Source organism: Hemicordylus capensis, chromosome 2 (genome assembly GCF_027244095.1).
Source record: "Hemicordylus capensis ecotype Gifberg chromosome 2, rHemCap1.1.pri, whole genome shotgun sequence".
Taxonomy (NCBI): Eukaryota; Metazoa; Chordata; class Lepidosauria; order Squamata; family Cordylidae; genus Hemicordylus; species Hemicordylus capensis.
Window position 1 is genome coordinate 410046856 of NC_069658.1, and position 27498 is coordinate 410074353.

Here is a 27498-nt window from a genome sequence, read left to right on the forward strand (position 1 = left end):
AATAATACAAATGTGAATTTCTCATGTACGTGTGCTGCCAAAGTCCTCTGGGCATCCACCAGCAATCTAATTAAACACATGCCAGGGAAGAAAGGAACACTGCCTGATAAAATCCCTAACCAAGGAGTACAGAGGGGGAAACTGCATACTTGTATTGAACCAGACTGCTGAGGCCAGCATGGAGTAATAGTTAGCGTGTTGGACTAGAACTGGGGAGACTCAAGTTCAAATTCCCATTCACTGGATGACTCCAGACCTGTCACTCAGCCTAACCTGCCTCACAGAGTTCTTGAGAGGATAAAGACAACCCTGTACACCGCTCTGGGCTCCTTGGAGGTAGAGTGGGATATAAATGTTAAACAAAACAATAAAATCAATATACAGCTGGGAGGGAATGGAGTTCTAACTTCTGAGAGATTCTCAAATGCTCACAAATATATATAGGCTCCAGTCTTAAGAAATAAACCACCCACTCTCGTTTGAACTGGTATATATACAGGCAAATGTTTGTAGTAATGCTAGATGAAAACCTGCACCCCATGTCCTATTTTTGATACTTCTACATTGATGATAATATATTTTAAAATATTATGAATTAAGAATTGTTGCAGGCCTCTAGGCCCTGACCTGCCTCTGATCTGTGGCCTAGGGGCTTCCTTCTACCCAGCAACCCTCCAGACATCACTTGGACCCATCTCCCCCCTCCCCCATTTTGTTCCTTTACCAGAAGCACAGAAAGTTGGTTGTCATTTGGTCCAGATTCTAGTGAGGCTACCTGCTGCCAGTTAACTGGCCCGGATTCCTAGCTTGAATTAAAAAACAAAACAAAAAAAAGAAAGTCCTCCTGAGAGAATATAGGAAGCTACCTTTTACTGAATGAGATCACTCTCCCAACAAGAAGTGGGCAACATCCACACTAATTAGTCATAACCAAGCACCATTTAAATTAATGGGGCAAGTTTGTTCTGATTTACTTAAGCCCCATAATTTCAATGAGCCTTATTCATGACTGAGTCTGAATGTTGCCGAGAGTTTCTTTTCTTTTCTTTTCTTTTTCTTTTTCCTTTTTTTTTGCTTTTTAAAATTTTTATGGGTTTTTACAATATCTTAACAATCCCGTTACATCTAATTAAGTAAATATTGACTTCCCGCTCACCAATCTGCGCGATTCATTAACTATACAAGTCAACCATTGCTATAGTAATTCAAAACATATATCCTACACATTGCAAACTCGATTTTACTCTACCCAACCTGCTATTATTACTAAATTTCAAACCCTGCTGAAAGGTCCATATTAGAAAAATAGTTCTTTAAGTATAGTAAGAATGGTTTCCAATCTTCTTTAAAACATTCCAAGTTTTCATCCCTTATCAGTACTGTAAGTTTTGCCATCTCAGCATATTCCAAAATTTTTATCAGCTAATCTTCTTTTGAGGGCATTTCATTGTCCATCAATTTCTGTGCATATACTATTCATGGTTGCATACATTAAAAATGTTAAATTTCTTCTGGAAAACTCTCCTTTCGTTATTCCCAGCAGGAAGGATTCTGGCCTCTTAGGAAATGTCATTTTAAAAATTTTCTTCAACTCATTATATATCATATCCCAAAAAGGCCTTTGCCTTCCCGCAAGACTACCACATATGAAAAAAAGTTCCTTCACAATGTCCACATTTCCAATATTTGTTTGGAACATTTTTATACATTAATGCTAATAAATGTTGCCGAGAGTTTCTAGCACAGTTCTTGAAAAATCCTCAAATGTGACTATAAAATGAAAGCCATAAGCTCAATGAACAGCAGAGAAATTGACCTGGGTCTTTCCCAGACAGCGGGCTTAACCATGGAATTGTGGGGTAAAGTAGAGCGAGTTATGAGGTAATTAATATATTAGCTGCATATAAGCTCAATAAAGATAATTCAAAGAAACCTGGGGGTCGTTCACATAGAGCTGCTTTAATCGTGTTCCTGTCAGTTCCTTCCCTTTTTTCCCCCCATGCACCGAGCATACCATGCACTGTTCAAGTCCATGTAGTTTGTACCACTCCCACTGGTACTTTATGGTGAACATAAGAACATAAGTAGGCTTTTCTTAAAGCCTTACTTTTTTTCTTTCTTGCACCATGTGGGTGAATACGATGTTCCACAAGATCACCAAGCAAATGTTTTGCTTTGTTTTTAAAGAAATAAAAAAGTAAGTCTTTAAGAAAAGGCTACTTATGTTCCCCATAAAGTACCACTGAGAGTCAAACAGAGTCAGGAGACTTTTCAAACAGGGAAAAGGGAGATTAAATATTATTAAAAGAGGGAAACAAAAGGCACTATGCAGTCTCCACTGTGCCTGTTACCTCCCCAGTAAAACAAAAACAAAAAGGTTATTTTTCCCCAATATAAAGTTGCCTCAGACAGGGTATCCTTTTACAAAACTCTGCACTGTCACAGAGCCTCACTAATTGACTAACTATGTTACCAAAAGCAATTAGAACTTGCGGTTTTGTTTTAAAGTAGGGCACCTCTCACCCACAGCCAATGCTCTTTTAGAGATGCAAGTACTTCATCCAGTTGGCTACAAAATTTGCTGCCTCAAAATTTTCTTTAGAGATGGTAGAATAAGAACAGGTGTCACGCCCTCGATCTCAGATAGCAAGGAGGAAGGGGAAGCTGACAGCCTTTCAGCCAATGCAGGAGTGCCTGAGGGGCAGAGCCCGGCTGTCAGTTCCCAAGAGACAGCTGAGGAAGGTCCGGCTGATGTTTCAGAGCAGGCACAGCAGTCTAAGGCAGCAGAGACAGCGACGGACAGACTAGAACAGGGTTTCTCAACGTGTGGGTCCCCAGATGTTATTGGACTTCAACTCCCATAATCCCCAGCTCCAGTAGCCTTTGGTTGGGAATTATGGGAGTTGAAGTTCAATTACATCTGGGGACCCATATGTTGAGAATCCCTGGACTAGAAGATGAGCTGTGCAGGCAACCCCCACTGACTCCACAGCAAAGGCGTGTCACAAGGCGAAGAGCACAGCTGGAAACTATCAGGAGGAGTAAATGCCTCTTGCAGAGGGCTGATAAGCCTTGAATCCCTGCCAGCTGAGAGTTATCAGCTTGGACTATAAAGCACGTCAACAGCTTTCTGTTAGCCATTGGAAGACAACATTTGTCAACCCTCGTGTTGACAGCTTTCAGCCTAAGCCTGATATAGAGAACTATTCCGAGCCGTGTTTCGTTTCTGCAGCTCAGTTTGTATTGTGGACTATCTTCCTGGACTTCCCTTCCAGGTGGCCAGATTGCTGACAATAAGAAACCTACTGCCACTTATTGATTGGAAAGAGCAAAAGACATTCAGGGTACATGTTAGGCTCCTTATAATGGCAAGATGTGTATTCAAAACTGCCTGTAACTGAATTGGAGATGGTGAGCAGTGGGGTGGGGGGAACCAGCAGAGACCAGGGGTGAGGGTGGCCAATGTCTGTCCCTAATTTTCCTAGGCTCCCACATCTTGCTCTGGTAAGTTTATTCCCCTTCCGAGGGTGGTGAAGTGGGATGGATCTCTCTCAGACCCTCATGAGTCCCTTTTCTTCCCTAAGGGCAGTGGTGACTATGCCTGGGTGCTTTCCAGCTTACCCGCTCAACAGGAGCAAAATGCTTCAGTTTGGGCAAATTGCATTCAAAATGTAAAAAGCAAAGCTATTCAGTGGGGGGGGGGCAGTCTTGAGAAAAATAACAACCAGAAAATACAGCAACCTTTTAACGCCGGACATACAACGTTATAGCAATAAATCCCAATGATTAAATCCAAAACAAGGCATCCAAAATGTGAACGGCATCCTGCTGTCAGCACAGACTGTGGTGTCACAACACAGGGAGTGGGAAGCACACTTCACAGATACGTCGTGACCCCATTGCAGGGTCTAATCTGGAAAGCGCCATGGCTTGGTGTGTAAATGAAGCAACGAATCTGTGTGTGAATGGGAAGGTTCTTTAGGCATGTTTTTATGTTTCCCATAATCTGAGCACTGCTGTGAACTGTGCCTTGGTGAGGATGCTGAGAAATCTCCCTTTAGAGATCCCTAGTGCCCGTCTTCACAGTACTACAATTCCCAGGGTACCTTGACAAGAAAGGCTGACTGATACACCAGTTTATATTTAGCTAAATGGAAATAAATATTCATAGCTCTTGAATTCCTTGCAGTTGGTCAGTCTTAAACCCTCCTAACTCGAGTTCTCTGGTTCTCCGACATCTCAAGCATTTAAACACTGAGCCCTTTCTCACAATGGCAGAGAAAGGGCTTGAGGGAGAGCAGGGAGAAAGCCTTAAAATGCTTACCTCCCTGCAGACAATCTTTGGTACCTTGCTGGGCGGGCGGATCACCCACCCAGATGATTGCCAGCTTCTGCTGGCAGCCGGGAGGCCTGGGGGGCCAGAAAGCCCCTATAATTCCAATAATGCAGTGCACACATGCGTTAGCGGGTAGTCCCGCTGTCTCCCAGCCCCAGCTGCAAGTACTTGCTCCCTTGACCTCATTTGGAAGGTGGGATCGGGAGGCATCTTTGCTGCCACGTCGCTGTCAGGAGCTAAGCAGCTCCCAGTGGTTCTCATGCCCAGGCAAAATCAGGCTGGGCTTCCTTAGCCTGGTTTCACCTGCTCATGAGAATAGCCTCATTCTTTCATTAATGAATCAAGTTAGGCAGCAGGCAAGCATTTTATTTGCTTGTTCATTACACAAAGAAAGAAGTTACGCACATTTACAGAAAAGCAGAGGCCAAACCACCATTCTCCCCCACCCCCACTCTGACCTCTGGAAGAAGTGGCAATCCTAGCAAAGCCCTAGTACAGATTGATTTAGATTTTGCTTTCCAAGCCTATGAGTCAGCTGGCCGCATCCCATATTTAGTGGGCTGGCCAGAAACGCAGTCCTCCTGAACATGTATATTAAAACATAGATTAGTGCTATATCCATTCTGCTATTTGGAAGGACATATATCAGGCCTTGTTTCAACTGTCAAAAGCAAACTCATTGCCAACTGTACGACACAAAGAACGATGTCATGCCCCTGCTTTGTAGGATGCTCTCCAACACACTATCTAGAAAAATTTCTGTCCAAGCTAAAAGAGACTGTGCTCTTGAGCAACTAGATCCCATTCAAGTGCAATGGCTATTACAGGAAAACGGGGGGGGGGGGACCCGACTCCAGCTGATCAAAATCTGGGATTATGTTTGTGTGCTAGCAAAATATTTTAAAGGATATCATCCAAATATTTCAAAGGAGAAATATTGTAAAGACTATCAACCAAAAATATTCATTTTCTTCCAATATGCTTTGTGCTCCTGAAACAGTTACAGTAATCAGTTCCTGAACATCATAAATATTGATTTGATTTGATTTGTATACCACCTTTCCAAAATGGCTCAGGGCAGTTTACAAATAGCAAATAGCAAGCCATTTTTCTCCTGACAAAATTGCTTTCATCAGAGCAAAACAACAAAATAGTTAGTAGCTTGTTATTAGGATTGCTTAAAAAAAGTAACTATCATTAAGAAAAAATATTGGAGGGAAACATATATATTGGTTGCTTAAAGGTTTTTAATACTAATTCTAGAAGTTGAGATCATCCAACAAAACTGACAGTAGATTCAGACTGGACAAAAGAAAGTACTTCTTAACACAGAACATATTAAGCAATAGATGTGCTGATGAATATACTACCTTAGATGGCTATAAAAGTGAATTAGACAAATTAGAAAAATGCATGGAGGATAAGTAAAATAATAGAATTTTAGAGCTGGTGGGGGCCTTGGAGGTCTTCTTGTCCAACCCCCCGCCCGGTGACTATTAGTCATGATGGTTATCTGCTACCTTAATGTTCAGAGGCAGCTGAGCAAGAGCCGGAGAGAAGCATTGCCTTCATCTTCCACTGGTGAGCTTCCCAGAGGCATCTGGCCAGCCATTGCAGGAAGCAGGATGAATTGTTAGGAGTTACCCAGATGATTTTTCAAGCTCTCTGTTCCAGGACTGGTCTTGTACAGGTGGGGAAACTTAAGCACTTTCCTTTGTGGCCATCAGTGGAAAACCCACAATGGTAAAAGGACAATAATTAGAAGAAACTCAGCCCAAAACGACCGGCCCTGGAGAAGGTGGAAATCCACACTCACTTTTAAGTATAAACAGCTTTGCAAAGTGAAGAGACCAATAACATATATTTAAGAAACTGGAAGAGATGTTTAAATGGCAGGCAGTGGCTAATTTATGGACCTTGTAGCCTTATGGTTTTGGCCATAATAACCAGGGAGGTTATTTTGTTTGTTTTGTTGCATTAGGACATAGCTTGCAGTAAACACTGTTAGGCTTGCACTGTATGAGTTGTTAGGCTTGATTAATTGTTTTTTTAAAACACGCACTCACTCACTGAGGCTATTCACACAGGCAGCCAAGCCGAGGCTTGGGCAGACCAACCTGGGCTTGGCTTCCCATGTGCACCACCAGGATCAAGTCCAGTCCCGGCGCTGCCTTGGCCCCAAGCCTGGGAATTTACACCAGGCTTTAACCTGGGGTTTAAGGGCAAAAGTGTTCAATTAACCCTAGGTTTGTGGTCGTGTGTCACGTGGGCTACAGGCAGCCTAGGCCTACTCAGAGCTGGGAGGCAGGAACACCCAGCTGGGGGAGGATCCCTGAAGATCCATAAGAGCTTCAGATTCTAATGTGGGCCTGTGGGTGGAGCTTGTAATGTTTTTCATAATTTTATTTTTCAGATTGTGTCATAATTTTGTATTATTATTATTCTATTATTTCTTGTTTACACAGCCAGACAGGTGTTATGGACTGGTTTGTTTTATCCAGACATCGAGTCCTTCCCAAGGACCTGGGATGCCTGAATTTTATTGTCACTTGTTATAGATATCGTTGCAGAATATAGGCTGTTCCCAGTAAAGCTGCTTTTTGTAATTGGCTGGTGGTGATTTCTGTGGCCCCTATGGTGTTGAGGTGCTCTTCAAGGTCTTTTGGGACTGCACCCAGGGCGACAATGACCACTGGGATTATTTTGGTCTTTTTCTGCCACAGCCTTTCAATTTCAATTTGTAGATCTTTGTATTTGGTGATTTTTTCTATTTCTTTTTCTTCTATTCTGCTATTATTATTATTATTATTATTATTATTATTATTATTTTACACAGTCAGACAGGTGTTATTGACTGGTTTGTTTTATCCAGACATCGAGTCCTTTCCAAGGACCTGGGATGCCAGAATTTTATTGTCAATGTTGTTGCTGTTGTTATAGATATCGTCGCAGAATATAGGCTGATCCCAGTAAAGCTGCTTTTTGTAATTGGCTGATGGTGAATTCTGTGGCCCCTATGGTGTTGAGGTGCTCTTCAAGGTCTTTTGGAACTGCACCCAGGGCGCCAATTACCACTGGGATTATTTTGGTCTTTTTCTGCCACAGCCTTTCAATTTCAATTTGTAGATCTTTGTATTTGGTGATTTTTTCTATTTCTTTTTCTTCTATTCTGCTATCCCCTGGTATTGCTATGTTGATTATTTTCACTTGTTTTTCTTTCTTCTCGACTACAGTTATATCTGGTGTATTGTGTGGCAGATGTTTTTCTGTTTGTAGTCGGAAGTCCCATAATATTTTTACATCTTCATTTTCTTCAACTTTTTCAATTTTATGGTCCCACCAATGTTTGACTACAGGTAGCTTGTATTTTTTGCAGATGTTCCAGTGTATCATCCGTGCTACTTTGTCATGCCTTTGTTTGTAGTCAGTCTGTGCGATCTTTTTACAACAGCTGATTAGGTGGTCCACGGTTTCATCTGTTTCTTTACAAAGGCGGCACTTGCTGTTTGCTGTGGATTTTTCTACTTTTGCTCTTATTGCATTTGTTCTTAGTGCCTGTTCTTGTGCAGCCAGTATTAAACCCTCTGTTTCTTTCTTCAAGTTGCCATTCTTAAGCCACTGCATCATCATCATTATCATCATTATTATTTACATTTTATATCCCGCTCCTCCTCCAAGGAGCCCAGAGCAGTGTACTACATCCTTAGGTTTCTCCTCACAACAATCCTGTGAAGTAGGTTAGGCTGAGAGAGAAGTGACTGGCCCAGAGTCACTACCCAGCAAGTATCATGGCTGAATGGGGATCTGAACCCGGGTCTCCCCGTTCCTAGTCCAGCACTCTAACCACTACACCATGTATAATTTCTAAATTATACACTTATAAACTGGTAATAAGATAATTTTACCCAGTCATACTAGCATGAAAAAGTAAATGCATACACATTGCATATTCTTCAGTCATTGTTAAAAAAAATACCAAGAATAAAATTCAAAATGCTAATATTTCCATCAGAACATTCTCATTGAAAGTATTCTATTTACATGACAAAACAAATCCAACTTGTGATCTAATTCCTAACCCTTACTTATTCTCACAATCTTTCCAAAATCTAACCAGATGTGTACGTTTGATCATATAAAACATGTTCCAGGATTTTTTTTAAAAAAAAATCTGGACTTGTCTATTTGGTTCTGTAATATCTTTCTATTTCTTTGCTTTTTAAATGTGTACCCTTATTATTAACATATTAATCTGGTTTTGAATAATGTGTTACTAAATCAACTATATAACACAGAATTTCCAAAACATACTCATTACTCAAATTACAATTTACAGGAAAAGCATCTTTCCAATTTTTCATGCTTGTAATAAAAAATCCAATATATAATAAAAGGAGTCAAACTTTCAGCTAAAATTGCTGGATTAAATAAATCATACCTACAGTGAAATTAGTCAGTCAGTGTATCCATTTCAGACATATCCAAACATAATTAGCACTCCTTAATTGTTTGAGTATGTTTTCAGTAGTAAGCCAGGACAGTTTTTGCCACAACCAATAAATTTGCAGTAGTAAATTTATAGCCCCTTGTGGTTGTTTCCAAAACATTCCAAAGCAAAGCTTAAGGTTCAAATGTTAACTCTAATTCTGTTATTTGGAAAATAACTCCTACTTGTAGATTCCATTATACTAGAAAATTAGGGCAACTCCAGTGTATATGAAAATAATCTGCATGATCACAATGACATTTCTAGCAATATACCACAGGGCAACCTATAATTAGCTGATTTCAAGAAGAAACACAGTGAGGTCATTCAAAAGACCAGGCGGATGGTGGGGAAGGCTTGGCTTCACTCACCTCCCACCCACCCCCAGACGACTGGCAAAATGTTGGTGGGAACACCATCAGCTCTCCCACATGATCCATTGTTGGAGAGCTGGGACAATGCGCCCCAGCCTCCAAGTATCCCACAATGCACCATGCACCAAGCACAGTGTTGGTGGATTTCCCAGAGCACCTGTCTCTGTATACATCCAGGATGGAAGCAGCCCAACCTCACATACAAGCAGGAAGCCCAGGTTAAGGGAGCACTCGCTAAAAGCCAGGCTAAAAAGCCAGGCTAGGTGGTGCTGTCCCGATCCCAGCAGTTCTCACGTGCAACGTAACCCAAGTTGGGCTTCCGTAGCCTAGGTTAAGGAGCATGTGAGAACAGACTCAGTGGCTGATATCCTAACTAATGACGTGTTTGCAGAAAAGGATTACAGATTTGCAGGTAAAAAAACTGAATATTTGCCCGATTGTGCAAACATTCCATTTTTGAAAAAGGACACTGTCCAGCCCTCACTCCACCAGTCTAGATGCAGTCATTCTTGTCATAGCCCCCTAAAGTGGTAGAGATGGCCTCAGAGTGTCCTCATATGGGTTACTTCACCCATGTGGCATATGGGTGAGGCCAGCTCTCATCGCCTGGCCTCTCATCGCCTGGCCCAAGCTCTCCCCCCACTGCCAGCCGCATCACTGGCCCTCACCAATTTATACAGGGGCAATTTCCCACCCTTTCCTCCCCATGCTCCTTCCCATCACCCATGTCTTTATTAAAGTAAAGTGTGCCCTCAAGTTGATTTTGACTCCTGGCGACCACAGAGCCCTGTGGTTTTCTTTGGTAGAATATATTATAAGAGGGATTTACCATTGCCTCCTCCCGTGCAGTATGAGATGATGCCTTTCAGCACCTACCTATATTGCTTCTGCCCAATATAGGTGTTTCCCATAGTGTAGGAAACATACCAGCAGGGATTCAAACTGGCAACCTCATGTTTGCTAGGCAAGTCATTTCCCGCTGTATGCAATACTAATCCTGTTAATAGTCCTGTTACACAAGTATACCATCATGTTTTGTGCATCCCATAAAAAACCCTTATTTCCCAGTGGGACAGGGTAAAAATTTACTATTTATATAGTAAATGATTCACCCGATATAGTACCAGTAGGGATTCAAATCAGCAACATTCTGCTTGTTAGTCAAGCATTTCCCCGCTCTGACATTTAGTGTCTTTATTAGGGCACCATAAATGCTGGCATTCTCCTTTCCCTCCCCCAGCCATGTCCCGTGATCCCTGTTCCTCCCTCCCCCAACCCGTTCCATTGGCTGCTGCCCAACTCTGCTCCTGGGGCTGACTTGGAAGGCACACCGCTCCTCTTTGGCATTGCTAGCGCCTGAACATGAACAGACAGCACTGGTGCAATTGACCCCGGCTCTCCCTGGAGCACAACTGCCACCACTGGACCTGCCACTACTTGGCTCACAGGCGTCCGCGTTGCCCTGCCATCTGAGCAGCTCCTCGTTGCTTCCCCTTCCGCGACCCCAACTCTGCTCTGCAGATAATGGGGTCTTCAAGGAGGGGGTCAGTCCCCACAGACACACGCTGAAGTATCATCATGTCGCACAAGCATGCCTGCACGAATGCAACACTGTTCTGGAATGCAAGCTCCAAATCTAGCACAAGGAGCTAGCGCAACAGTTTTGCACTAGCATTACATCTTCCCTCACATGCTTTGTGAGTGAGGATGTCAGCCAATGCAAATTGTAAAATAGAATTGTAGATATTTCCCCAAGTCATATCAGATACATTATGTCCAAGATTTCTTGCCATAGTAATTGATAAGAATGTACAATTGTTCCTTGGTTGTTTTGTGTAACTGCCCCTTTTCCCATTGTGTTTTCCGCGAATTCTCAATGCTCTCACAGTTTGGCTATTCAGATGCCATGCAAACTATAGTTTGGCATTACCAGAACAAACCTTGGGCTCAAGCACTTCCTCCTGGCCCTCCTTTCTCCCCTAGTATTCAGCAATCGGTAAACTTCCAGTCCTTGTTTGCAGCAAGCCACAGCTTGCCATTTTATCTAGACAGGTTTGTTCTTGTCTGCAGAGCAGAGTTTTATCCTGGTTGGTAATCCTGGTTTACAGGGCAAGCACAACTAGTTTCCTGTTTGGGATGAAATGGCAAAACCATGATTTGCTGCAAATCGGAACTGGAGGAAGGTAATCACAGTGCAGGATGGGAAGACAGAAAGGGAGAAGAGGTCACATGAGCCCAAGGTGCCTTTCCTCCGGACTTGTTCTTACATGTCAAAAACTATTATCTTTGAATAGTCCCTGTGTGTTCTTCTTACCTGTCCTTCCTTTCTCATTTCTTGTAGTCCAAGTGCCTTACTTGAAAGTTGTGATACCTATGAAGTCCCACATTCAATGTACAATGATATATTCTGAAATATAAAATACAATTTACAGAAACCTCTGTCAAGTAAACCTAAACAAACACTTGATTTTGCATATTTACATGTATGTCTTCACAAAACTGCCATTTTAGTACCTTGGGCAGGAAAACACCAAAGACCATATTTTAGTCAGTATCATTTTCTAAAACAAAACATGGAGGCGGGTCTCATGATCAATGAGACCCACCTGGGGAGGGTGAGCACACGAGCAGACAGCACATGAGCAGACAGTCTGCTCTGGGTGGCCGAAGTGCTGCCCACACAACTGCTGGCTCCATTACGGAGCCGGCAGGTGCTGGGGGGAGCGGGGGCCGATCAGCCCCCAGAAGCTCCAGCATGCCCTGCGCAAGCGTGCAGGGCATGCTGGTGAGACCCCTGGAGCCGGGAGGTGGCTTTTCGCCTCCCCTCCGGGGGTCTCCTCATGAGTAGCCGCGGTGCGGAGCCGCACTGCGGCTACTCACGATTTTTAAAACCAGGTTTGCGGAGCACTCGCTCCGCAAACCAGGTTTAAGGGCAGGGGTAGTTAGGTGAGTTACCCACTTAGGAACCACCGGGCTCGCAGCCGATCCCAGTGGTTCACAAGGTCAGCTGAAATCAGGCTAGGCTCCCCTAGACCGATTTCGGCTGATCGTCAGAATAGCCTCATCGAGAGTTACCTGATCTAATGCATCATATGCCAGCAACAACATGGCAAATCTAATGAGACTATTCTCACAATGGGGGGAAACCAGACTGTGGGAGCCAATCCTGGTTTTCCCCCATAGTGAGAACCACGGGGCCCGAGCCCGGTGGCTCAATGGTGGCCAGCCCACCTAAATACCCTTCCCTTTAAACGAGGTTAGCAGATTGAGTTAGTGCTCTGCTAACCCCATTTGCAAGACTGTGAGATGCTGTGGCAAGGCATCGTGGGACTTCCCGGGGCCAAATGGCCCCCAGTTCCCACCCCCCACCACCCCTATGGGCTCCGTGATGGAGCCAGTAATTGTGTGGGCGGCTGATCCGGCTGCCCAGGGCTGAGTGCCTGCTCAGCCTGCTTGTGTGCGGGAAGAGCAGGCTAAACCCACACTCCCTCCACTCTCCCAGTTCTACACACTGATCATGTGTAGAGCCTGAATGTGTAAGGACCAGGTAGTTTAGGGGTATCGTGAGCATTCAATGAGGAATGCTCAAATAAGTGAGCACATCCCTGCTCAAATTCTTACAGAAGGGCTCAGGGCAAGCAGAAGCAAGTAGGGTTGCATTCCCCATTGAGAATATAGTCCTCCCTTTCTGCACTCCAAGATACTCAGAAACATACCTTAGGGCAGGCGGAAGGCAGCAGCTGCAGGTGCTTCAGGACCCTCCAGGATGACTCCCCACCCCCACCCCAACAGGGACTGAACTGGGACTACAGCTCCCAACATCCCTGGTGGGAAAACGATACTCTGCACATTGATCCCAACAAAGAGAAGGCCTTTGGGAGTCTCCCCTTGCTGAGAATTGTGCATAGAGTGTCATTTCCCCACCAGAAATGCCGACACTCGTAGTTCCATCCCAGTCCCAGCAGGATAAAGGCCATGGTATTACATGGCCTTGTAACACCAACAGCTTTCTCCTTCCCCCTGGCCCAGGGGAAATGTCTGGGCACTTTGAGGCAGCAGGAGGAGGAGGTGAGGCAGGCAACAGCAGGTGCTTCTTGACTACTTTGACTACATGGCTATGTCTGCTTGAAATGCACAAAACCCTGCTTATGCTTCCCTAACTATTCTTACTGCAGTCTGTTGTATCTGTTGAGTGTTGACATCCCGTAATGGGGAATGTAGCAAGATTTTTTTCCCCCCTATCTCAAATGTATGCAATTTTGCTTACCACTAGCTATAAGTTCACTAGCTTGGCAGAACAAAATGCCTCGTTAGCATGATTGAAATGTCGGCAAAGAGCAGAGACTCTCAGCTGCCATCCAGGGTGAACACTGAGAAATACTAAAGCACAATGAAGGATGTTGGGCACTGTTGATTTATGCTGGTCTAGACAGCCGTGGTTTTCACTCCCTACATAGCCCATTGTTTCAAATTCATTTCCTATCGGAAGCGTTTGAAATGAAAACGGGGAATATCTAATCCCCTTGTTCAAACAGATACACTGCATAATTTTCTCTTTCAAAATCCCATCTCAAACATCACCTAGGTGATCAGTCACTGCCTGTCTTTCACACAAATTATAGTACGATTACTCTATAGAGCCAGTTTGGTGTAGTGGTTAGAGTGTTGGACTTGGACCTGGAGAGTCCTGAGTTCATATCCCCATTTAGCCATGAAGTTCACTGGGTGACTCTGGGCCAGTCATGTATCTCTCAGCCTAACCTACCTCACAAGGTTGTTGTGAGGATAAACATAACCATGTACACTGTTCTGCAATCCTTGGAGGAAGAGCAGGATAAAGTAAATAAAAATAATCTGTTAACACTCAAACCATCATCTGACATCAGTTACCTTCTTGTGTCTACTCCTTTTCTCTGTTTGGAGGGTGGAAAAACCAAATAAAATTTTGTCCAAAATGACCAGGCCACAAACTTTGCTCTTCAGATCTTTTAGAACATATTGCGTTCACTGAGTGTCCTCAGAAAACTCAGCTTTGACAATAGTCTTTGTGACTATTGAACTGACTTCACAGGCTGGACCAACTCCTCAAATATAATTGATTGATTGATTGATTGATTGATTGATTGATTGATTAAAGTCAAATGCTAATGTCCTGTAGGTCTACCTGTGGCTTCTTTCACACAACTAATTTCTAGAATGGGACAAATCTGAGCCCCTTATGGTACCAAGGCTCCCATTTTTAATAGCAGATGTTGGACCAAGCCCTATTTTAGAAAGTCACATAACAATGTATAATGTTTTCATTTGGGATGAATGAGCTAGGAAATAGCTGTTTTTTAAATCTTTATGACTGTACAGTACTAGTCTGTTAACTTCATTAATTTATTTGCCAGCTCAAAATATAGACAGTTTCTATGGAAGTTGATACATTTGGGGCCCATTAAGATTTTGTATGTTTTTGTACCTCTGCTGCCTAATATGAAAGTCCAAATTTGCCATTATTGCCAGATCAGCCTTAAGTTGTGTGTGCATTGCAACTTTGTGACTGTTTGAGCAGGGTTACTCCAGCTGCAGAAACAGTTCACACATCTCTCCATAGGGGAGATGCACACGTTTCTCCTAGCATGTTACAGCAAAAGCACAAAGGAGAAATCGCAAGTTACCAGTGCTTCCTCTGCTGCCATTTCCCTGTAATCTGAAATAATTCTCAGTAAGTAACTTGGGAGTAGTAACTCCTGTAGCCAAGGTCTAACTAGATTTAGCATCCTTTATTATCATTAAGAAGAGAATGGGAGCAATTACTGCTGGTGCAATCCAGGAAGATAACGATTCCCAATAAAGATAAATATGGATGCACCCTCAGCATCTTTAGTTCTCCTAAACGAAAGCTCTTGTGACCTTGTTGATAACTCAGCCTGACATGCTTCCTCATTTCCCAGTTAATTTGTATGCCTGAAACCTATAGGCTGGAATAAAACCTGAGAATTGGTAGAATTATGCATGAGTTGAAAACTCTTCCTGGTAGACTCTGCATGCATAGTTTCACAGACATTCTGTGCATATCCCATAGAGGGATTTAAGATCCTTTTGATGATGCATTTCAAATAGCAATAAGCCTGGCTAAAGCCAGGTTCACACAATCTGGCAAATAATAGGGCTTTGGCTCCAAGGAGAGGCAAGCCCATGCATTCTCTCCTCTTCCACATTTCCTCCTCAGTTCCAGGGTAGAGATGTGGCACAACAATATTGACACACACAGTGGAAACTGGTCTAAGGGAGCTCAGCCTGGTTCCCACTGTGTGTGTGAACCGGCAGGAGCTGCGTGGCTCACGCCGGCAAGGCAGCTTAATTCCCCCCAACAAACAAGGTTAGTAGAGTGAACACTCCGCTAACCCTGTTTTGATCGTGTGTCACCATGGCGTGGCTTTGCACCACGGCAACTCACGAGGAGACCCCTGACCGGGAGGCTACAACAAGCCTCCTGGCATTGGGGGGCTTCCCAGAATGCCCCATGCACTAGCGTGGGGCATTCAATTTCTGGCACCTCTAGGGGCCAGGTGGCCCCCAATCACCACCGCCCCAACCGGCTCCATGATGGAGCCAGTAATCATCTGAGTGGCCGATTCAGCCGCCGAGGACAAGCTGCCTGCTCTTCTGTGGGGTGAATGGGTCAAGCCCGCTCTTCCCACAGAACCCTCTTGGGCTTTCCACACTGCTCATGTGAAGAGCCTTACAGCATGTCATCTGAACCTAGGAGCTATGGTTATGGTTTGCAAACTAGGATATGAAACCGGGATTTAATCCCAATTCCATATCTTGGTTTTTAAATTATTGTTCCTGAGTTTGGACAACAAATGGATCTTTGGTTTAACCAAAAAGGGACTCATTCTCATAACCAAAAGCTGGGTATCAGGAGCATGCAGCTAGTCTCCAAAAGCTGTGGGCACTCCCAAGAACCAGTTGTGAGTCAGCAAAAACTGAGGTAGGAGGACCGGAAAGTGATTGTTTGCTAGCCCTGTGATCTGGGTAGGGTGGTGTTGGCCATAGTTTGCCCAGCATTGTATTGAGGTCAGAGAGAAAGGATCTACCATACCATCCTATCCAGATTGTGGCCAGCGCACAATCACTTCCCCCTCCTCTGACCTTGATTTTTGCCAGCACACAACTGGTTCTCAGGCACATGCCCAGCTCTTGAAGCCTGGCTAGATGCTCCTCCCACCTGGATGCTTTTGGTTATGTGAATGGGCTCAAGAATTCCCAAGTGCATAAAGTCAGGCACAAAGCAGGAGAAGGGCGTATGTGGGTTTAAAGCTCCTTCAGATTGTGTTCATGATCTAGCACACGGTGGCTTGGTTGGTCATCTGATCCTAAAACAATTTGTTTTCAAAATACATATTTTAAATATAATTATGCCCTATTCTGAAGTTGTGGAGATATAATTTTATGTATTATTTGATGCATTTGTATACCGTCTGCTACAAAAGTCTCAAGGCGGTTAACAAACAAATAAAAACAGCCAAAATTTCAAAACAAATGCAGAATTCATTTTAAAACAATCAGTCAGTGAAACCATGTCCTATTCTGAAGTTCATCAGAAGTGTGATGGGGTCTGGAGTCTTCCCCCATCCAGCCCCACATACACAGAATCCATTCCCCAACACCACCTCCTTTCTTTTCCCTGGCCCACATTTACCTCCTGGCAGCGAAGACTCACTGCTGGAGCCTCAAATAGGCGCTAAGGGCCACCACCACATTTCTCTGGGTTCCTGATGGTCCTAGAGTGCTGCTGATGACCTAATGGAGACTCCAGCTGCAAGCCCTCGCCATGGTCAGGTCAGGTTGTGCCAGGGAAACAGAAGGGGGTGGCAATCACAAGAGCCATGTCAAGCTGAGCCTAAAATGCAGAGATGCCTGGGCTCAGTGTGGCCCCAGCAAGGCTAAAATAAATAAATAATAAATAGCATATATTTATATTTTATACCTAATAAATGAATGTATTTATATTTTGCGCCAAAAAAGGTCTTCAGTGCTATTACTAATCAACATTTATAGAATCCAGGAAAAGAGGGTAAAGACTCTCGATCTCTTATTTGGGAGAGAAGCAAAAAAGAGGAATTTGATCCTTTAATTCTGCTGCAAGATGCTGCTGCTGAACATAAAATGGTGATATGCAGTAGATAGTCACAAGAGAGTGGTCATTTTTTTGGCATGGATACAAATATGTTTGTTTTTTTAATTTGCCAAGCACTTAAAGCTGGACACAGATGATATTTCCTTTCCTTAATTAGGCTGATAACAGCTTGAATCAATATTATTAACACATGCAGAGATTGGTGAATAATTCCCCACCTGCAGGCAAATTTAAGTCTCAGAAGTCAACAAGGCAACTGGCAAAAGGAATGTTCCTCAGCTGCCAGAAAGATTGATCAATATAATAAAGAGATGTGGTTTCTTGTTTCCTTGTAAGGCACGGAATGTGCTCTTATGAGTGACATTCCACTGTTTAGGACAAGGCTATTATATAGTAACTAGCCAACCCTGCACAGAGCATCTGTGTGGCACTTTGGGGCCGGCTGTTCCCCCCTCCCTTTTCCTCCTGCCCCAGTCTCTCCTCTCTTCCCCTTCCTTCTGGCCCGCGCTCTCCAGCCCTCTTCCCCTCCGGTTCCTCCCCACACACAGAGCCGCGGCAGGCAGCCAAGAAGGGCCCCGCTGCCACTGTTTTTTCTCCCTCCCATCCGCCCACTGCCCGCCACCGCCTTTCTCTCTGTCTGCCCACTTCTGCCTTTCTCTCCCCCCCACCCACTGCCCACCACCGCCTTTCTCTCCCCCCCGCTGCCTGCTGCCGCCTTTCTCTCCCCCCACCCGCTGCCTACCACTGCCTTTTTCTCCCCCCGCCCACTGCCCGCCATCGCCTTTCTCTCCCCCACCCACTGCCCACCGTCGCCATTCTCTCCCACTGACCGCCGCCGCCTTTCTCTCCCCCCTCCTATACCGGACAACCGGCGGCCACTGCTGTCACTTTCTTCCACCTCTTCTCCTCAGTCCCCACTTTGGAACTGTCGCAGCATATCGTGAGAGTTCCACCGCCAAATCCTGGGCACGCATGTCCCACTCACCCTCTCTGGTGCCAGGCCAGGGCCAGTCCTTCCCACTGCCTCCCAGCCCAGGCTGCAGCCAAGACAGCCCCTCCTCACAAGGCCAGGTCAACCACCCAGCCAATCAGGCAGCTCCACCAGCCAAACAGAGCTCAGCCAATCAGGCGCCTCCGCCGGCCAAACAGAGCTCAGCCAATCTCTCCCTTGCCAGCACGCATTGCTTTGCCACATCCCCACGCTGGCTGGCTACGAGAATTAATTATAAAGATGTTGCAACTTTGCCTTTGAAGATTTTTAGCAGCACAGTCTCCAATTCTAAGAATGCTAAAGCATAATATCTGAGCATCTATTATTGTGTTTCATGTAACCATTTTCTCCAGCAATTGCAAGCTCCCAGGTACCTCTGGTTTTTCAGTTTATAAACATATAGGTGGATTAGGCAGGAAGCAAGGACTAGCACACAGCAGGCAGTACAAGTCCTAAGCAGTATAGTATGGCTAGAGTGCTGGATCCAGGTCCAAATCCCTGGTAAGCCAAGAAGCTCACGGGATGACCTTGAACAAATAATTTTCTGAGCTTCTGCAGGGCTGTAAGGTAAAGTGTGCCAACAAGTCAATTTGGACTCCTAGCGACCACAGAGCCCTCAGGTTTTCTTTGGTAGACTACAGGAGGGGTTTAGCATTGCCTCCTCCCACGTGCAGTCTGAGATGATGCCTTTCAGCATCTTCCTATATTGCTGCTGCCCGATATAGTACCAGTAGGGATTCGAACCGGCAACCTTCTGCTTGTTAGTCAAGCATTTCCCCTCTGTGCCACAATAGGGGCAGAACAATGTTGTCAACCACCTTGAGCAAATTGGTGGAGGGGTGAGATAGTAATGTAAATAATAATAAAGCATCAGTCCCCTCCCCAAAGCAGTAGCGGCATCCTTGCCTCTTATGCCCAAATTCAAACTGGGTTTTTTTTAGCATCCACGTGGTACTCCTGGACTCAGCATTGCCTCTTGAGAAGCAGGTTGGAGTTAGTGCCAGAAGAACCTTTTTATATCTTTGGCTAATAAGGTGTCTTCTCCCGCCCCACCGCCATCCCAATTCAAGGTGCTGGTTTAAAACCTCAAAGCCTTGAGAGGAACCCTGAAATACACTTTGAATTGTACTTTGTGGGCATTTCCATTCCAAACCTAGCACAGTGAAATTCTAGTGGGCATCAGCTGTCCAATGTGGTCCAGAGGTGGCCGATTCCCCTCTGAAGCTCAGGGGCAGTGCAGATGGTGGCTCATTCAGGCTGGAACTGCATGGGGAGAGAGGCTGCAACAGAGAGTGCTTGGGTACCTCACCTTGGGCAAGGTGTGTGTGAAAGAGTAAGAAGGTGTATTTGTTCTGGCCAAAGTCAGCTCGACTTAGTCCCCTCCCTAGTTCCAGCCTGGAGACAATGAGGTACCTCTGTCAAACTGGCCTTGTATGGAAGGTGAGGTCTATCTTTCTCTACGCAGACCAGTGCCAGCAACAAATGCACGCAGAGGCCAGACGTGGTAGGCCTGGTCCATTGCAGAAAAGGCTATGGGACAAGAGCGGGTGAAAGTGAGAGCTCCTCTCCTCCCAGTACCTTTTATCGAAACTACTGCCACTATTGGGAGGAAGGTGAATGCCGATCCAGGACTTGAAGGGGAAGGAGGCAGCCAGGTTGCCTTCAGTGAACTGCTTGGTGCCAGAGGCGGATTAATGTAGTCGCAAATGTAGCATTTGCTACGGGCCCCACATTTTTGAGGGCCCCACATGCCCAGCTTCCAACTGGGAATTAGAGTTAAAACTTTACCTGTTTTATTTGGTCCCTGTTAGATAAAATATCCCTTTCCTGCTAAATGTGCCTTTTAAGAGAAGGCCCAGCACAGCATCTGTCCAGTGGTTGTTTCTACCACATTTTTCTTGTTAGAGTATGAGCCCTTTGGAGACAGAGAATCATCTATCCACTCTTTATTTTTCTATGTAAACCACTTTGAGAATTTTGATTGAAAAACAGTATATAAATGTTCATTGTTGTTTTAGTAAGTGTGAATTTGTGGCTTGGTCTCCCATACTCCAAAATATAGCAAATGAAAACATTGAATTACTTTACTATGCAAGTAAATAATTTTTGTTTTAATATTTATGTGCATTTTCTTACATTTAGGGCCCCTTTATAACATATGCTACAGGCCCCGCACTAGCTTAATCCGGCCCTGCTTGGTGCACAACTTCCTCCCCTCCAAAGGGGCTGCTTGATCTACACACACACATACACACACACCGTCACTTAATTTGATGGGCACTGTGCTAGAGAAATATATTTGAGGCACTCCTACTACATCCCAGTTTTCTTTCTTCAGAGTCTCAGTTACCCAGGATTGAGCATCAACAAGCAGCTCCCATTCAGACTCCTTCAGAGGAGATGGCGCAAAGCTGGCCAATGGCACCACAGCTAAGCAGCATCCCAGCTCCAAGGAAGCATGAGGTAACCACCACCCTAATAGTGGGCTCTTCCTGCTGTCTCTGACTTTAGACTGGCCCTCCATGTGGGGCAGGATCTAGCGATTCAGGTGTGGCTTCTGGTTAATTAAAAGAGCTTCCAGTGATAAAGAAATGTTTATTTAAAATGCCATTTTAAACAAACAATTCCAGATCCAAAGAACTGCACAACTAGTTCCACGTGCTTTCAAGAGTTTTGGGACTTGCATTTCTTACAGAAAAACAGAGCCCTCCCCCAAGTCGCATTCCAAACCTCTTTTGAAAGTGAAGACAGGGACATAACTTGGGGGTGGGGGGCTCAAGCCCACCCACCAGATTTTCCAGCCAGGGATAGCCCGGGGCTGCCAGGTAGCATCAGCAAGCTCTCATGCTGTCAAGTTCACCAGTCAGGCCTGTGTGGTAGCAACTCGGCAAGTTCTTAGGGGGCATGCAGCTTGTTTTGTTTGGTAAGACAGACAATAAGGCAAAGATAAGACAGAGAGGAGGACTTTCAGCAGGCACAGGGTAATACTGCCTGTGAAGAAACAATGGAGAAATAGCCTTGAGGGAGGGAAAGAAAGATTAATAGGACTGGTGGGATCCATAAGAACAAAAGAACAGGCCTGCTGGATCAGGCCCAAGGCCCATCTACTCTAACATCCTGTTTTACACATGGCTCACCAGATGCCTCTGAGAAGCCCACAGGCAAGAGGTGAGGGCATGCCCTCTCTCTTGCTGTTGCTCCTCTGCATTCTGCAACTAGTATTCACAGGCAACTTGCCTGAGGCTGGAGGTCGCCTATAGCCACCAGACTAGTAGCCATTGATAAGACCTGTCCTCCATGAATTTGTTCAAGCTCCTTTTAAAACCATCCAAGCTGGTGGCCATCACCACATCCCATGGCAGAGAATTCCATATGGCAGCTTCCTATGTTCCTACCATGTCTCCCCATAGTCACCTCTTCTCTAAACTAAAAAGCCCCAGATGCTGTAGCCTAGCCTCATAAGGAAGGTGCTCTAGTTCCCAGATCATCTTGGTTGCCCTCTTCTGTACTTTTTCCAGTATGCAGTACTCCAAATGTGGCTGCACCATATGGTGACCAGAACTGTGTGCAGTACTCCAAATGTGGCTGCACCATAGATTTGTATAAGGGCATTATAATATTAGCCGTTTTATTTTCAATCCCCTTCCTAATGATCCCTAGCATAGAATTTGCCTCTCCATTTACCAGTTTGGAAGCCTCAACAACAGGCCTACACTGCAAGCAGAAGGACAGTTCGTTTTTGCTTGAGAATTGGTAGATTGGAGAATTTCTTTACTGCAGCCAGGCGTTTTCCAGACAATGAGATTTGTAAAATTTAAAATGTTGCAAAGTGTAACGGAATGAGGCAGCGGTTTGAAACCACGAGCACAGCAATTCTCAGGGAGTATTATATGCAACGTGACAAGGTTTTGCCCATCCATATTGCCTATCACTGCAGTGGTTTTTCCAGGCAAGGAGCATCCATATTCCACCTCTGGAACATATTCACTGGCCCTTCCTCCTCCTCCTCAATTTTGGGCCAATGGGGTTGCAGAGGGAGAGTGGGATCGCTGATGTGATGGAAGTTTTTTTTTTTTTTAATTCTCTGTGCACTTGTGCAAATCCGCCAACAGGGGGAAGCACAGTGCCAAAGCAATGCCTTTTGTCATTGCAGGTTTGCAAGCAAAGATATTTTTAAAAATTAAAAATTCAGTGGTGGAGAAGGAGGCAGAAGGTGGAGGGGAGGCGAGCGCTCCTCCAGTGAGGACATGCAATCTGAAGGCGGGGCGGGGGGACTGCCCAGGAGGAGGTCCAGTCTCTGTGTGTGTTGTCCCCCCCCCCGCCCCACAACAAGAGCAGAGGCTGCTCTGGAACTGGCAGTCATGGGCTTTCCCTAACCTGGGCTGTCACCTCCACCACCGCTTCCTCTCCCTGTCAGTGCTGGGCTGGCAGAGGGGCTCCAGAAAAGCAGTTTCTGGAGCCCCTCTCCCGGTTTTACAAGGGGGAGGAGTGGGTGCAAAAGGGAGGGTGGGCAGCCCCACACACATGCACCAGGAGGAGCCCTCTGGAAGGAGAGCAAAATCAGTCTGGTAAAATTATTCCCTAGACAGATCGGAGAGAGGCTGTAAAATCGACCAATTGCACTGCTACTGCAATTGGGATGGCAACGAAGTCAATGGGCTTCCTCTGCAGAAAAATGCCAGGGAACGCCCTTTTGGCAGGGAAAAGGGTGGGAGGGAGCCTCTTGCTCACCACCCCCACTGTAAGCAGTGCCTGCCCCCCTCCCTTCCCCCACCACATAACAATAACAATAATAGCAATGATAATAATTATAATAAATAAATAATTATGAAAATAACTGTCCACACTGCAACACGCCAACTCATCACTGAAGATTTCCGGGTTCTTACAATGGAAATCATGAGTGAGAATGCTCAGGAATCTCACATTTCTCAGTTAGCTGGCATTGCGATGATTGTGAGAAGCCGCCTTATATGTGGCGATAAAAAAGTATCCATTAATAGTCTGGAGATGTAAAATAACAGAAGGTGACAAACTGAATGATATAGCAGTACTTGTGAGGTATTGTGGAATCTGTGACACTGTCCTGCTCCTGTATCATAATTGACAATTCCAAGCTTGAAAAGGCCCCTTTGGGTCCCTGATATCGAAACAGGCCATGTAGGAGATGAAACATTGGTCTTGTGATGTGCTCAACCATCAAGATTTGATTTAACCTCATGGTCATCGTTGGAAATGGGACAATGGTGACCCTGTGAGAATTCTTACTGATAACATTTGTATCCTGACTCAGTCTGTGATCAGTGTTAATATTCAAAACCAATGTGGTCCATCATGCAAATACTTGGTTGAGTGACTGCCCCTTACAATATATGTGCATGTGTAAATGTCACAGGTCTAGTGATAATTCAGCACACTTTTGTATCACCAAATTTGTCATGGAATTACATTGGATTCCTTACTATATATTGCAATTTGCTTTTGAACTCAGGAGACTAGGTTTGAATAGTCCTGTAGGTGTCCTGGTCTGGAGCAAGTCTGACTTGATGTGCAACTACAGGCCATGAATTCAGAAACCACATGCATCAAGAGCAAGCAATTCCAATAGTATGAATTCATTTGCTGCAACCAATGCAATTCCATCATGTACAAAATGCAGCTTGTGACAGAGAGGAATCAGATCTTGGCTTTCATGCCTGGCCGTGGTCTGTCATGCTCAGTTCAACAACTGAACTGTGCTGTCAAGTCGATTTTGACTCCTGGCACCCAAAGAGCCCTGTGGTTTTCTTTGGTAAAATACAGAAGGGGTTTGCCATTGTCTCTTCCCACGCAGTATGAGATGATGCTTTTCAGCATCTTCCTATATCGCTGCTGCCCAATATAGTACCAGAGGGGATTCCAACCGGCAACCTTCTGCTTGTTAGTCAAGCATTTCCCCACTGTGCCATTAGGCGGCTTCCAAACTAGTTTATTAAGCTATACAATATGATGGCTCATGTGTTCTTTGTTGTTGTTTTTCCTTAATTTCAATACCAGAGCATTTTCAAACACAATCTGGAAGAAGGACTCCTGAAAAGAATAGCACAGAGAAATGTCCGTCGGCGTGTATTTGGAGAAATTAATACCAAAAAAGTCAACCAGTTTGGGACAGCCTGTTCAGCTTTTCATGCACTAGCAACTACAGTGCGTAAGACACTCCCGCACACACAAACTAATGCTTGTGGTTCCTTTCAGTTGTCTGCTCCTCCAACTGATTTCACTTTTTCTCCTGCTGACCCTTTGCGCTTGTATCTCTGAGTTCACATGTTAACATTATTGCATAATCTGTGCAGTAGTTATTCAATAACCTGAACAGGTGAAGCCTCTAGCATGTTATCATATCATATCTAGCCATGTTATCATGGCTAGTTATCATGGATCATTGGTGTTTTGCATGTCAGGTCATTACCAAAGAACATGCGAGAGACCATTGCTTTAAGAATAGAAGCTCATCCCTTTCCAGAATACCAGTGCTATGTCACCTCTTTCCTCTCTTACTGTTAGGAACATAGGAAACATAGGAAGCTGCCATATACTGAGTCAGACCACTGGTCTATCTAGCTCAGTATTGTCTTCACAGACTGGCAGCGGCTTTTCCAAGGTTGCAGGCAGGCAGGAATCTCTCTCAGCCCTATCTTGGAGAAGCCAGGGAGGGAACTTGAAACCTTCTGCTCTTCCCAGAATGGCTCTATCCCCTGAAGGGAATATCTTATAGTGCTTACACATCATCTCCCATTCATATGCAACCAGGGCAGACCCTGCTTAGCTAAAGGGACAAGTCATGCTTGCTACCACAAGACCAGCTCTCCTCTCCTAATGCTGTTACTAATGCTGTTTGTAAATGGACACCGTATCCCAGGCACATTTATGTGAAAGCAAGATGATCCTGTTCATTTCAACAGATCTGTGTTTTAAGTAAGTGCTCTTCTAACTGCAGCCTGATATTTCCCTCATTCTGCTGTCAGCTCACTCTGGCAAACCGCTGCTCTTGCAAGAGGTCCACCTGTGTGATCAGTGCCATGCCAGAGCCACAAACAAAAGCAAGACAGCCTCTTCAAAACCATGGACTGGAAAACAGTCTGCTCAGGGAAGAGGAGCCATGATCTTCCATGGGTTTTCTGCAGCTCCACTGATTACACTGTTTTCAGTAACAGGTTGCTTGTGTGAGCAGTGATTTGCCAAAGTTACAGTAACTGACAACCGAATGTGGGAACTGACTGACTCTCAGAGCATGCAAAAATGTGTGTGTTTGCTTGCTTGCTTGCAACAGCCCTATTCACACATTGTGAATCTATGCACAGTGTTCGCACGCGCACACAGTTGTTCACATATTCAATGCATGGACAGTAACATACTTCCTATCTGAACCCCGCATGTGAGGGCACCTGTACCCAGATTCACGTTTTAAATGAATACATGTATAGTCACTCACATAAAATCATGTACATGTGTACAAAACACATACAGTGTATTCTCTGGACAGGAGTAATGTGCCCTGTTTCCTCTTTCCCCTCCACATGCATACCTAGGCTTGGACCCCACAGTTTATTTTCTATCTTTCCTGTCTAACAGACTGTAAACAACTCTGAACAGGAATTTGTGCTCCTTTTCTGCATAAAGCACAATGCACATTGATAGAACTTGGTCTTTAATGATAATCCTTTCAGGGATGGCCCTTTGTGATCACAGTGTTTCCTTCCCACACCCATTGTAGGAGATGCAGAATTTAACCTTGCCCAGTGACTTGCCCATGACTCCAAGGATGAAGAGCAAGGGAATCGTTTGCACCTCAGAGTCTGACTTAAAATCTCTGCAGCTGATATTCCCAGAGCTGGATGAAGAGTCTACAGAAGAGCCCAGGCCAACTGACAGGAAGAAACCACTGGACCAAACAAAAAAGCCCACACTCCCCCCGCTGGTTAAATATTCCAGATCTCGACTCTCTGAAAACAAAAAGACTTCAGGCTTCCGTCTTCCATCAGTTCCCACAGTACCTGCATCTATATCACTCAAGTGGGGAAAGTACTAATGCCATCAAGAAAGCCTGTTTCCATTAAACGGTGCCCATTAAACAGTGCCCAACTATTCTGGCCTTGGGTCCTGGGCATGCACTATGCACGTTTAGTCTCTTTGAAGCCGTGCACTTTTTTGATACATAAATGTTCCAAGAAAAGAACTTTATCTATAGATATTGTATCAAAAGAGAACAAACTTCTAAATCAAATAAAGCAAGAGCATTGGGCCTCTTTCGTGGGCAGAACTCAAACCATTTTAATTCATTGCATATCCCACCTGAACAAAATGTGGATGCTAAGTACACTTTTTAATTTGAAATGTGCTACATGTGAAGGTTTCCAGGGAAGGATACAAATCTGAGGAGAACCATCTTGGGATTTTTTTTTTTTTTTAGGGGGAAAATGAATGTGCATTCTAATCAATAGACATTTTATTTTCATATTATAGACTTGGGAAATATTAAATTCAGTTTAAACATCCATTGTTGTCATGTGTTGGCTTCAGGTGTTGTCCCTGAGCTTGACTGAGGGGCAGTTCTAGTCCTCCCCTTCTCTGTGGTTAGAGCCCATAATTCTCCCTCAGGTGCTTCAAGTCAGGGAGGAAAGGGGGTTCCATCACCCTTGTCCTTTGCCTTCTTCTTGTGCTAGGGACACACAGCCTCCTCCTTCCTCTTGGGGAGCCTAGGAATCACAGGAAAAGAAAGAGTGGAGGAAAATGACACAGCACCAAAAGGCCAAGATGAAAAAAAGGGGGGGGGGATAATTCCCAGAGGTGCTGAATGAATATTCATTGAATACTGAATCATTGCCTAACACGTTTCAAGCTTGAGTGCTCTTCCTCAGAGGCCATTGCATACTATAATATCTTTCTTAGGGGTTTGCATCCCACATCAGCAGACACAGATATTTCTGCTAGTGTGAGATGCAATCCCCAAAGAAAGCGATTGGCTCCCTTTTCTCTCAGCCTAGAGCTGTTCCCATTAAGCACCATCCTCTCCTGTTCGAAGTATCCCTGTGCCACCGCTACACTCTAAGACAGCTCCCCTGCTGCCTAATCCTGCCCTTTCTTGACCCTTCCCTCCAGCCAGGCCACTTGGGTACCTTTCTCCCCACCCCTCATTGAAGA

The 27498-nt window shown here is 44.8% G+C and overlaps 1 protein-coding gene across 1 annotated transcript in view; it reads left to right on the forward strand.

Moving 5' to 3' along the window:
• The window catches only part of LOC128348286 (uncharacterized), a 46421-nt gene extending 19569 nt beyond the window's left edge, over window positions 1-26852 (forward strand). Inside the window, exons 4-6 of the mRNA XM_053304103.1 lie at window positions 20657-20781; window positions 24355-24501; window positions 26072-26852. Coding sequence (XP_053160078.1) covers window positions 20657-20781; window positions 24355-24501; window positions 26072-26386 — 587 coding nt within the window. The 3' untranslated portion in view covers window positions 26387-26852. The remainder of the gene's footprint in view (window positions 1-20656; window positions 20782-24354; window positions 24502-26071) is intronic.
• Window positions 26853-27498: the final 646 nt, after the last annotated feature.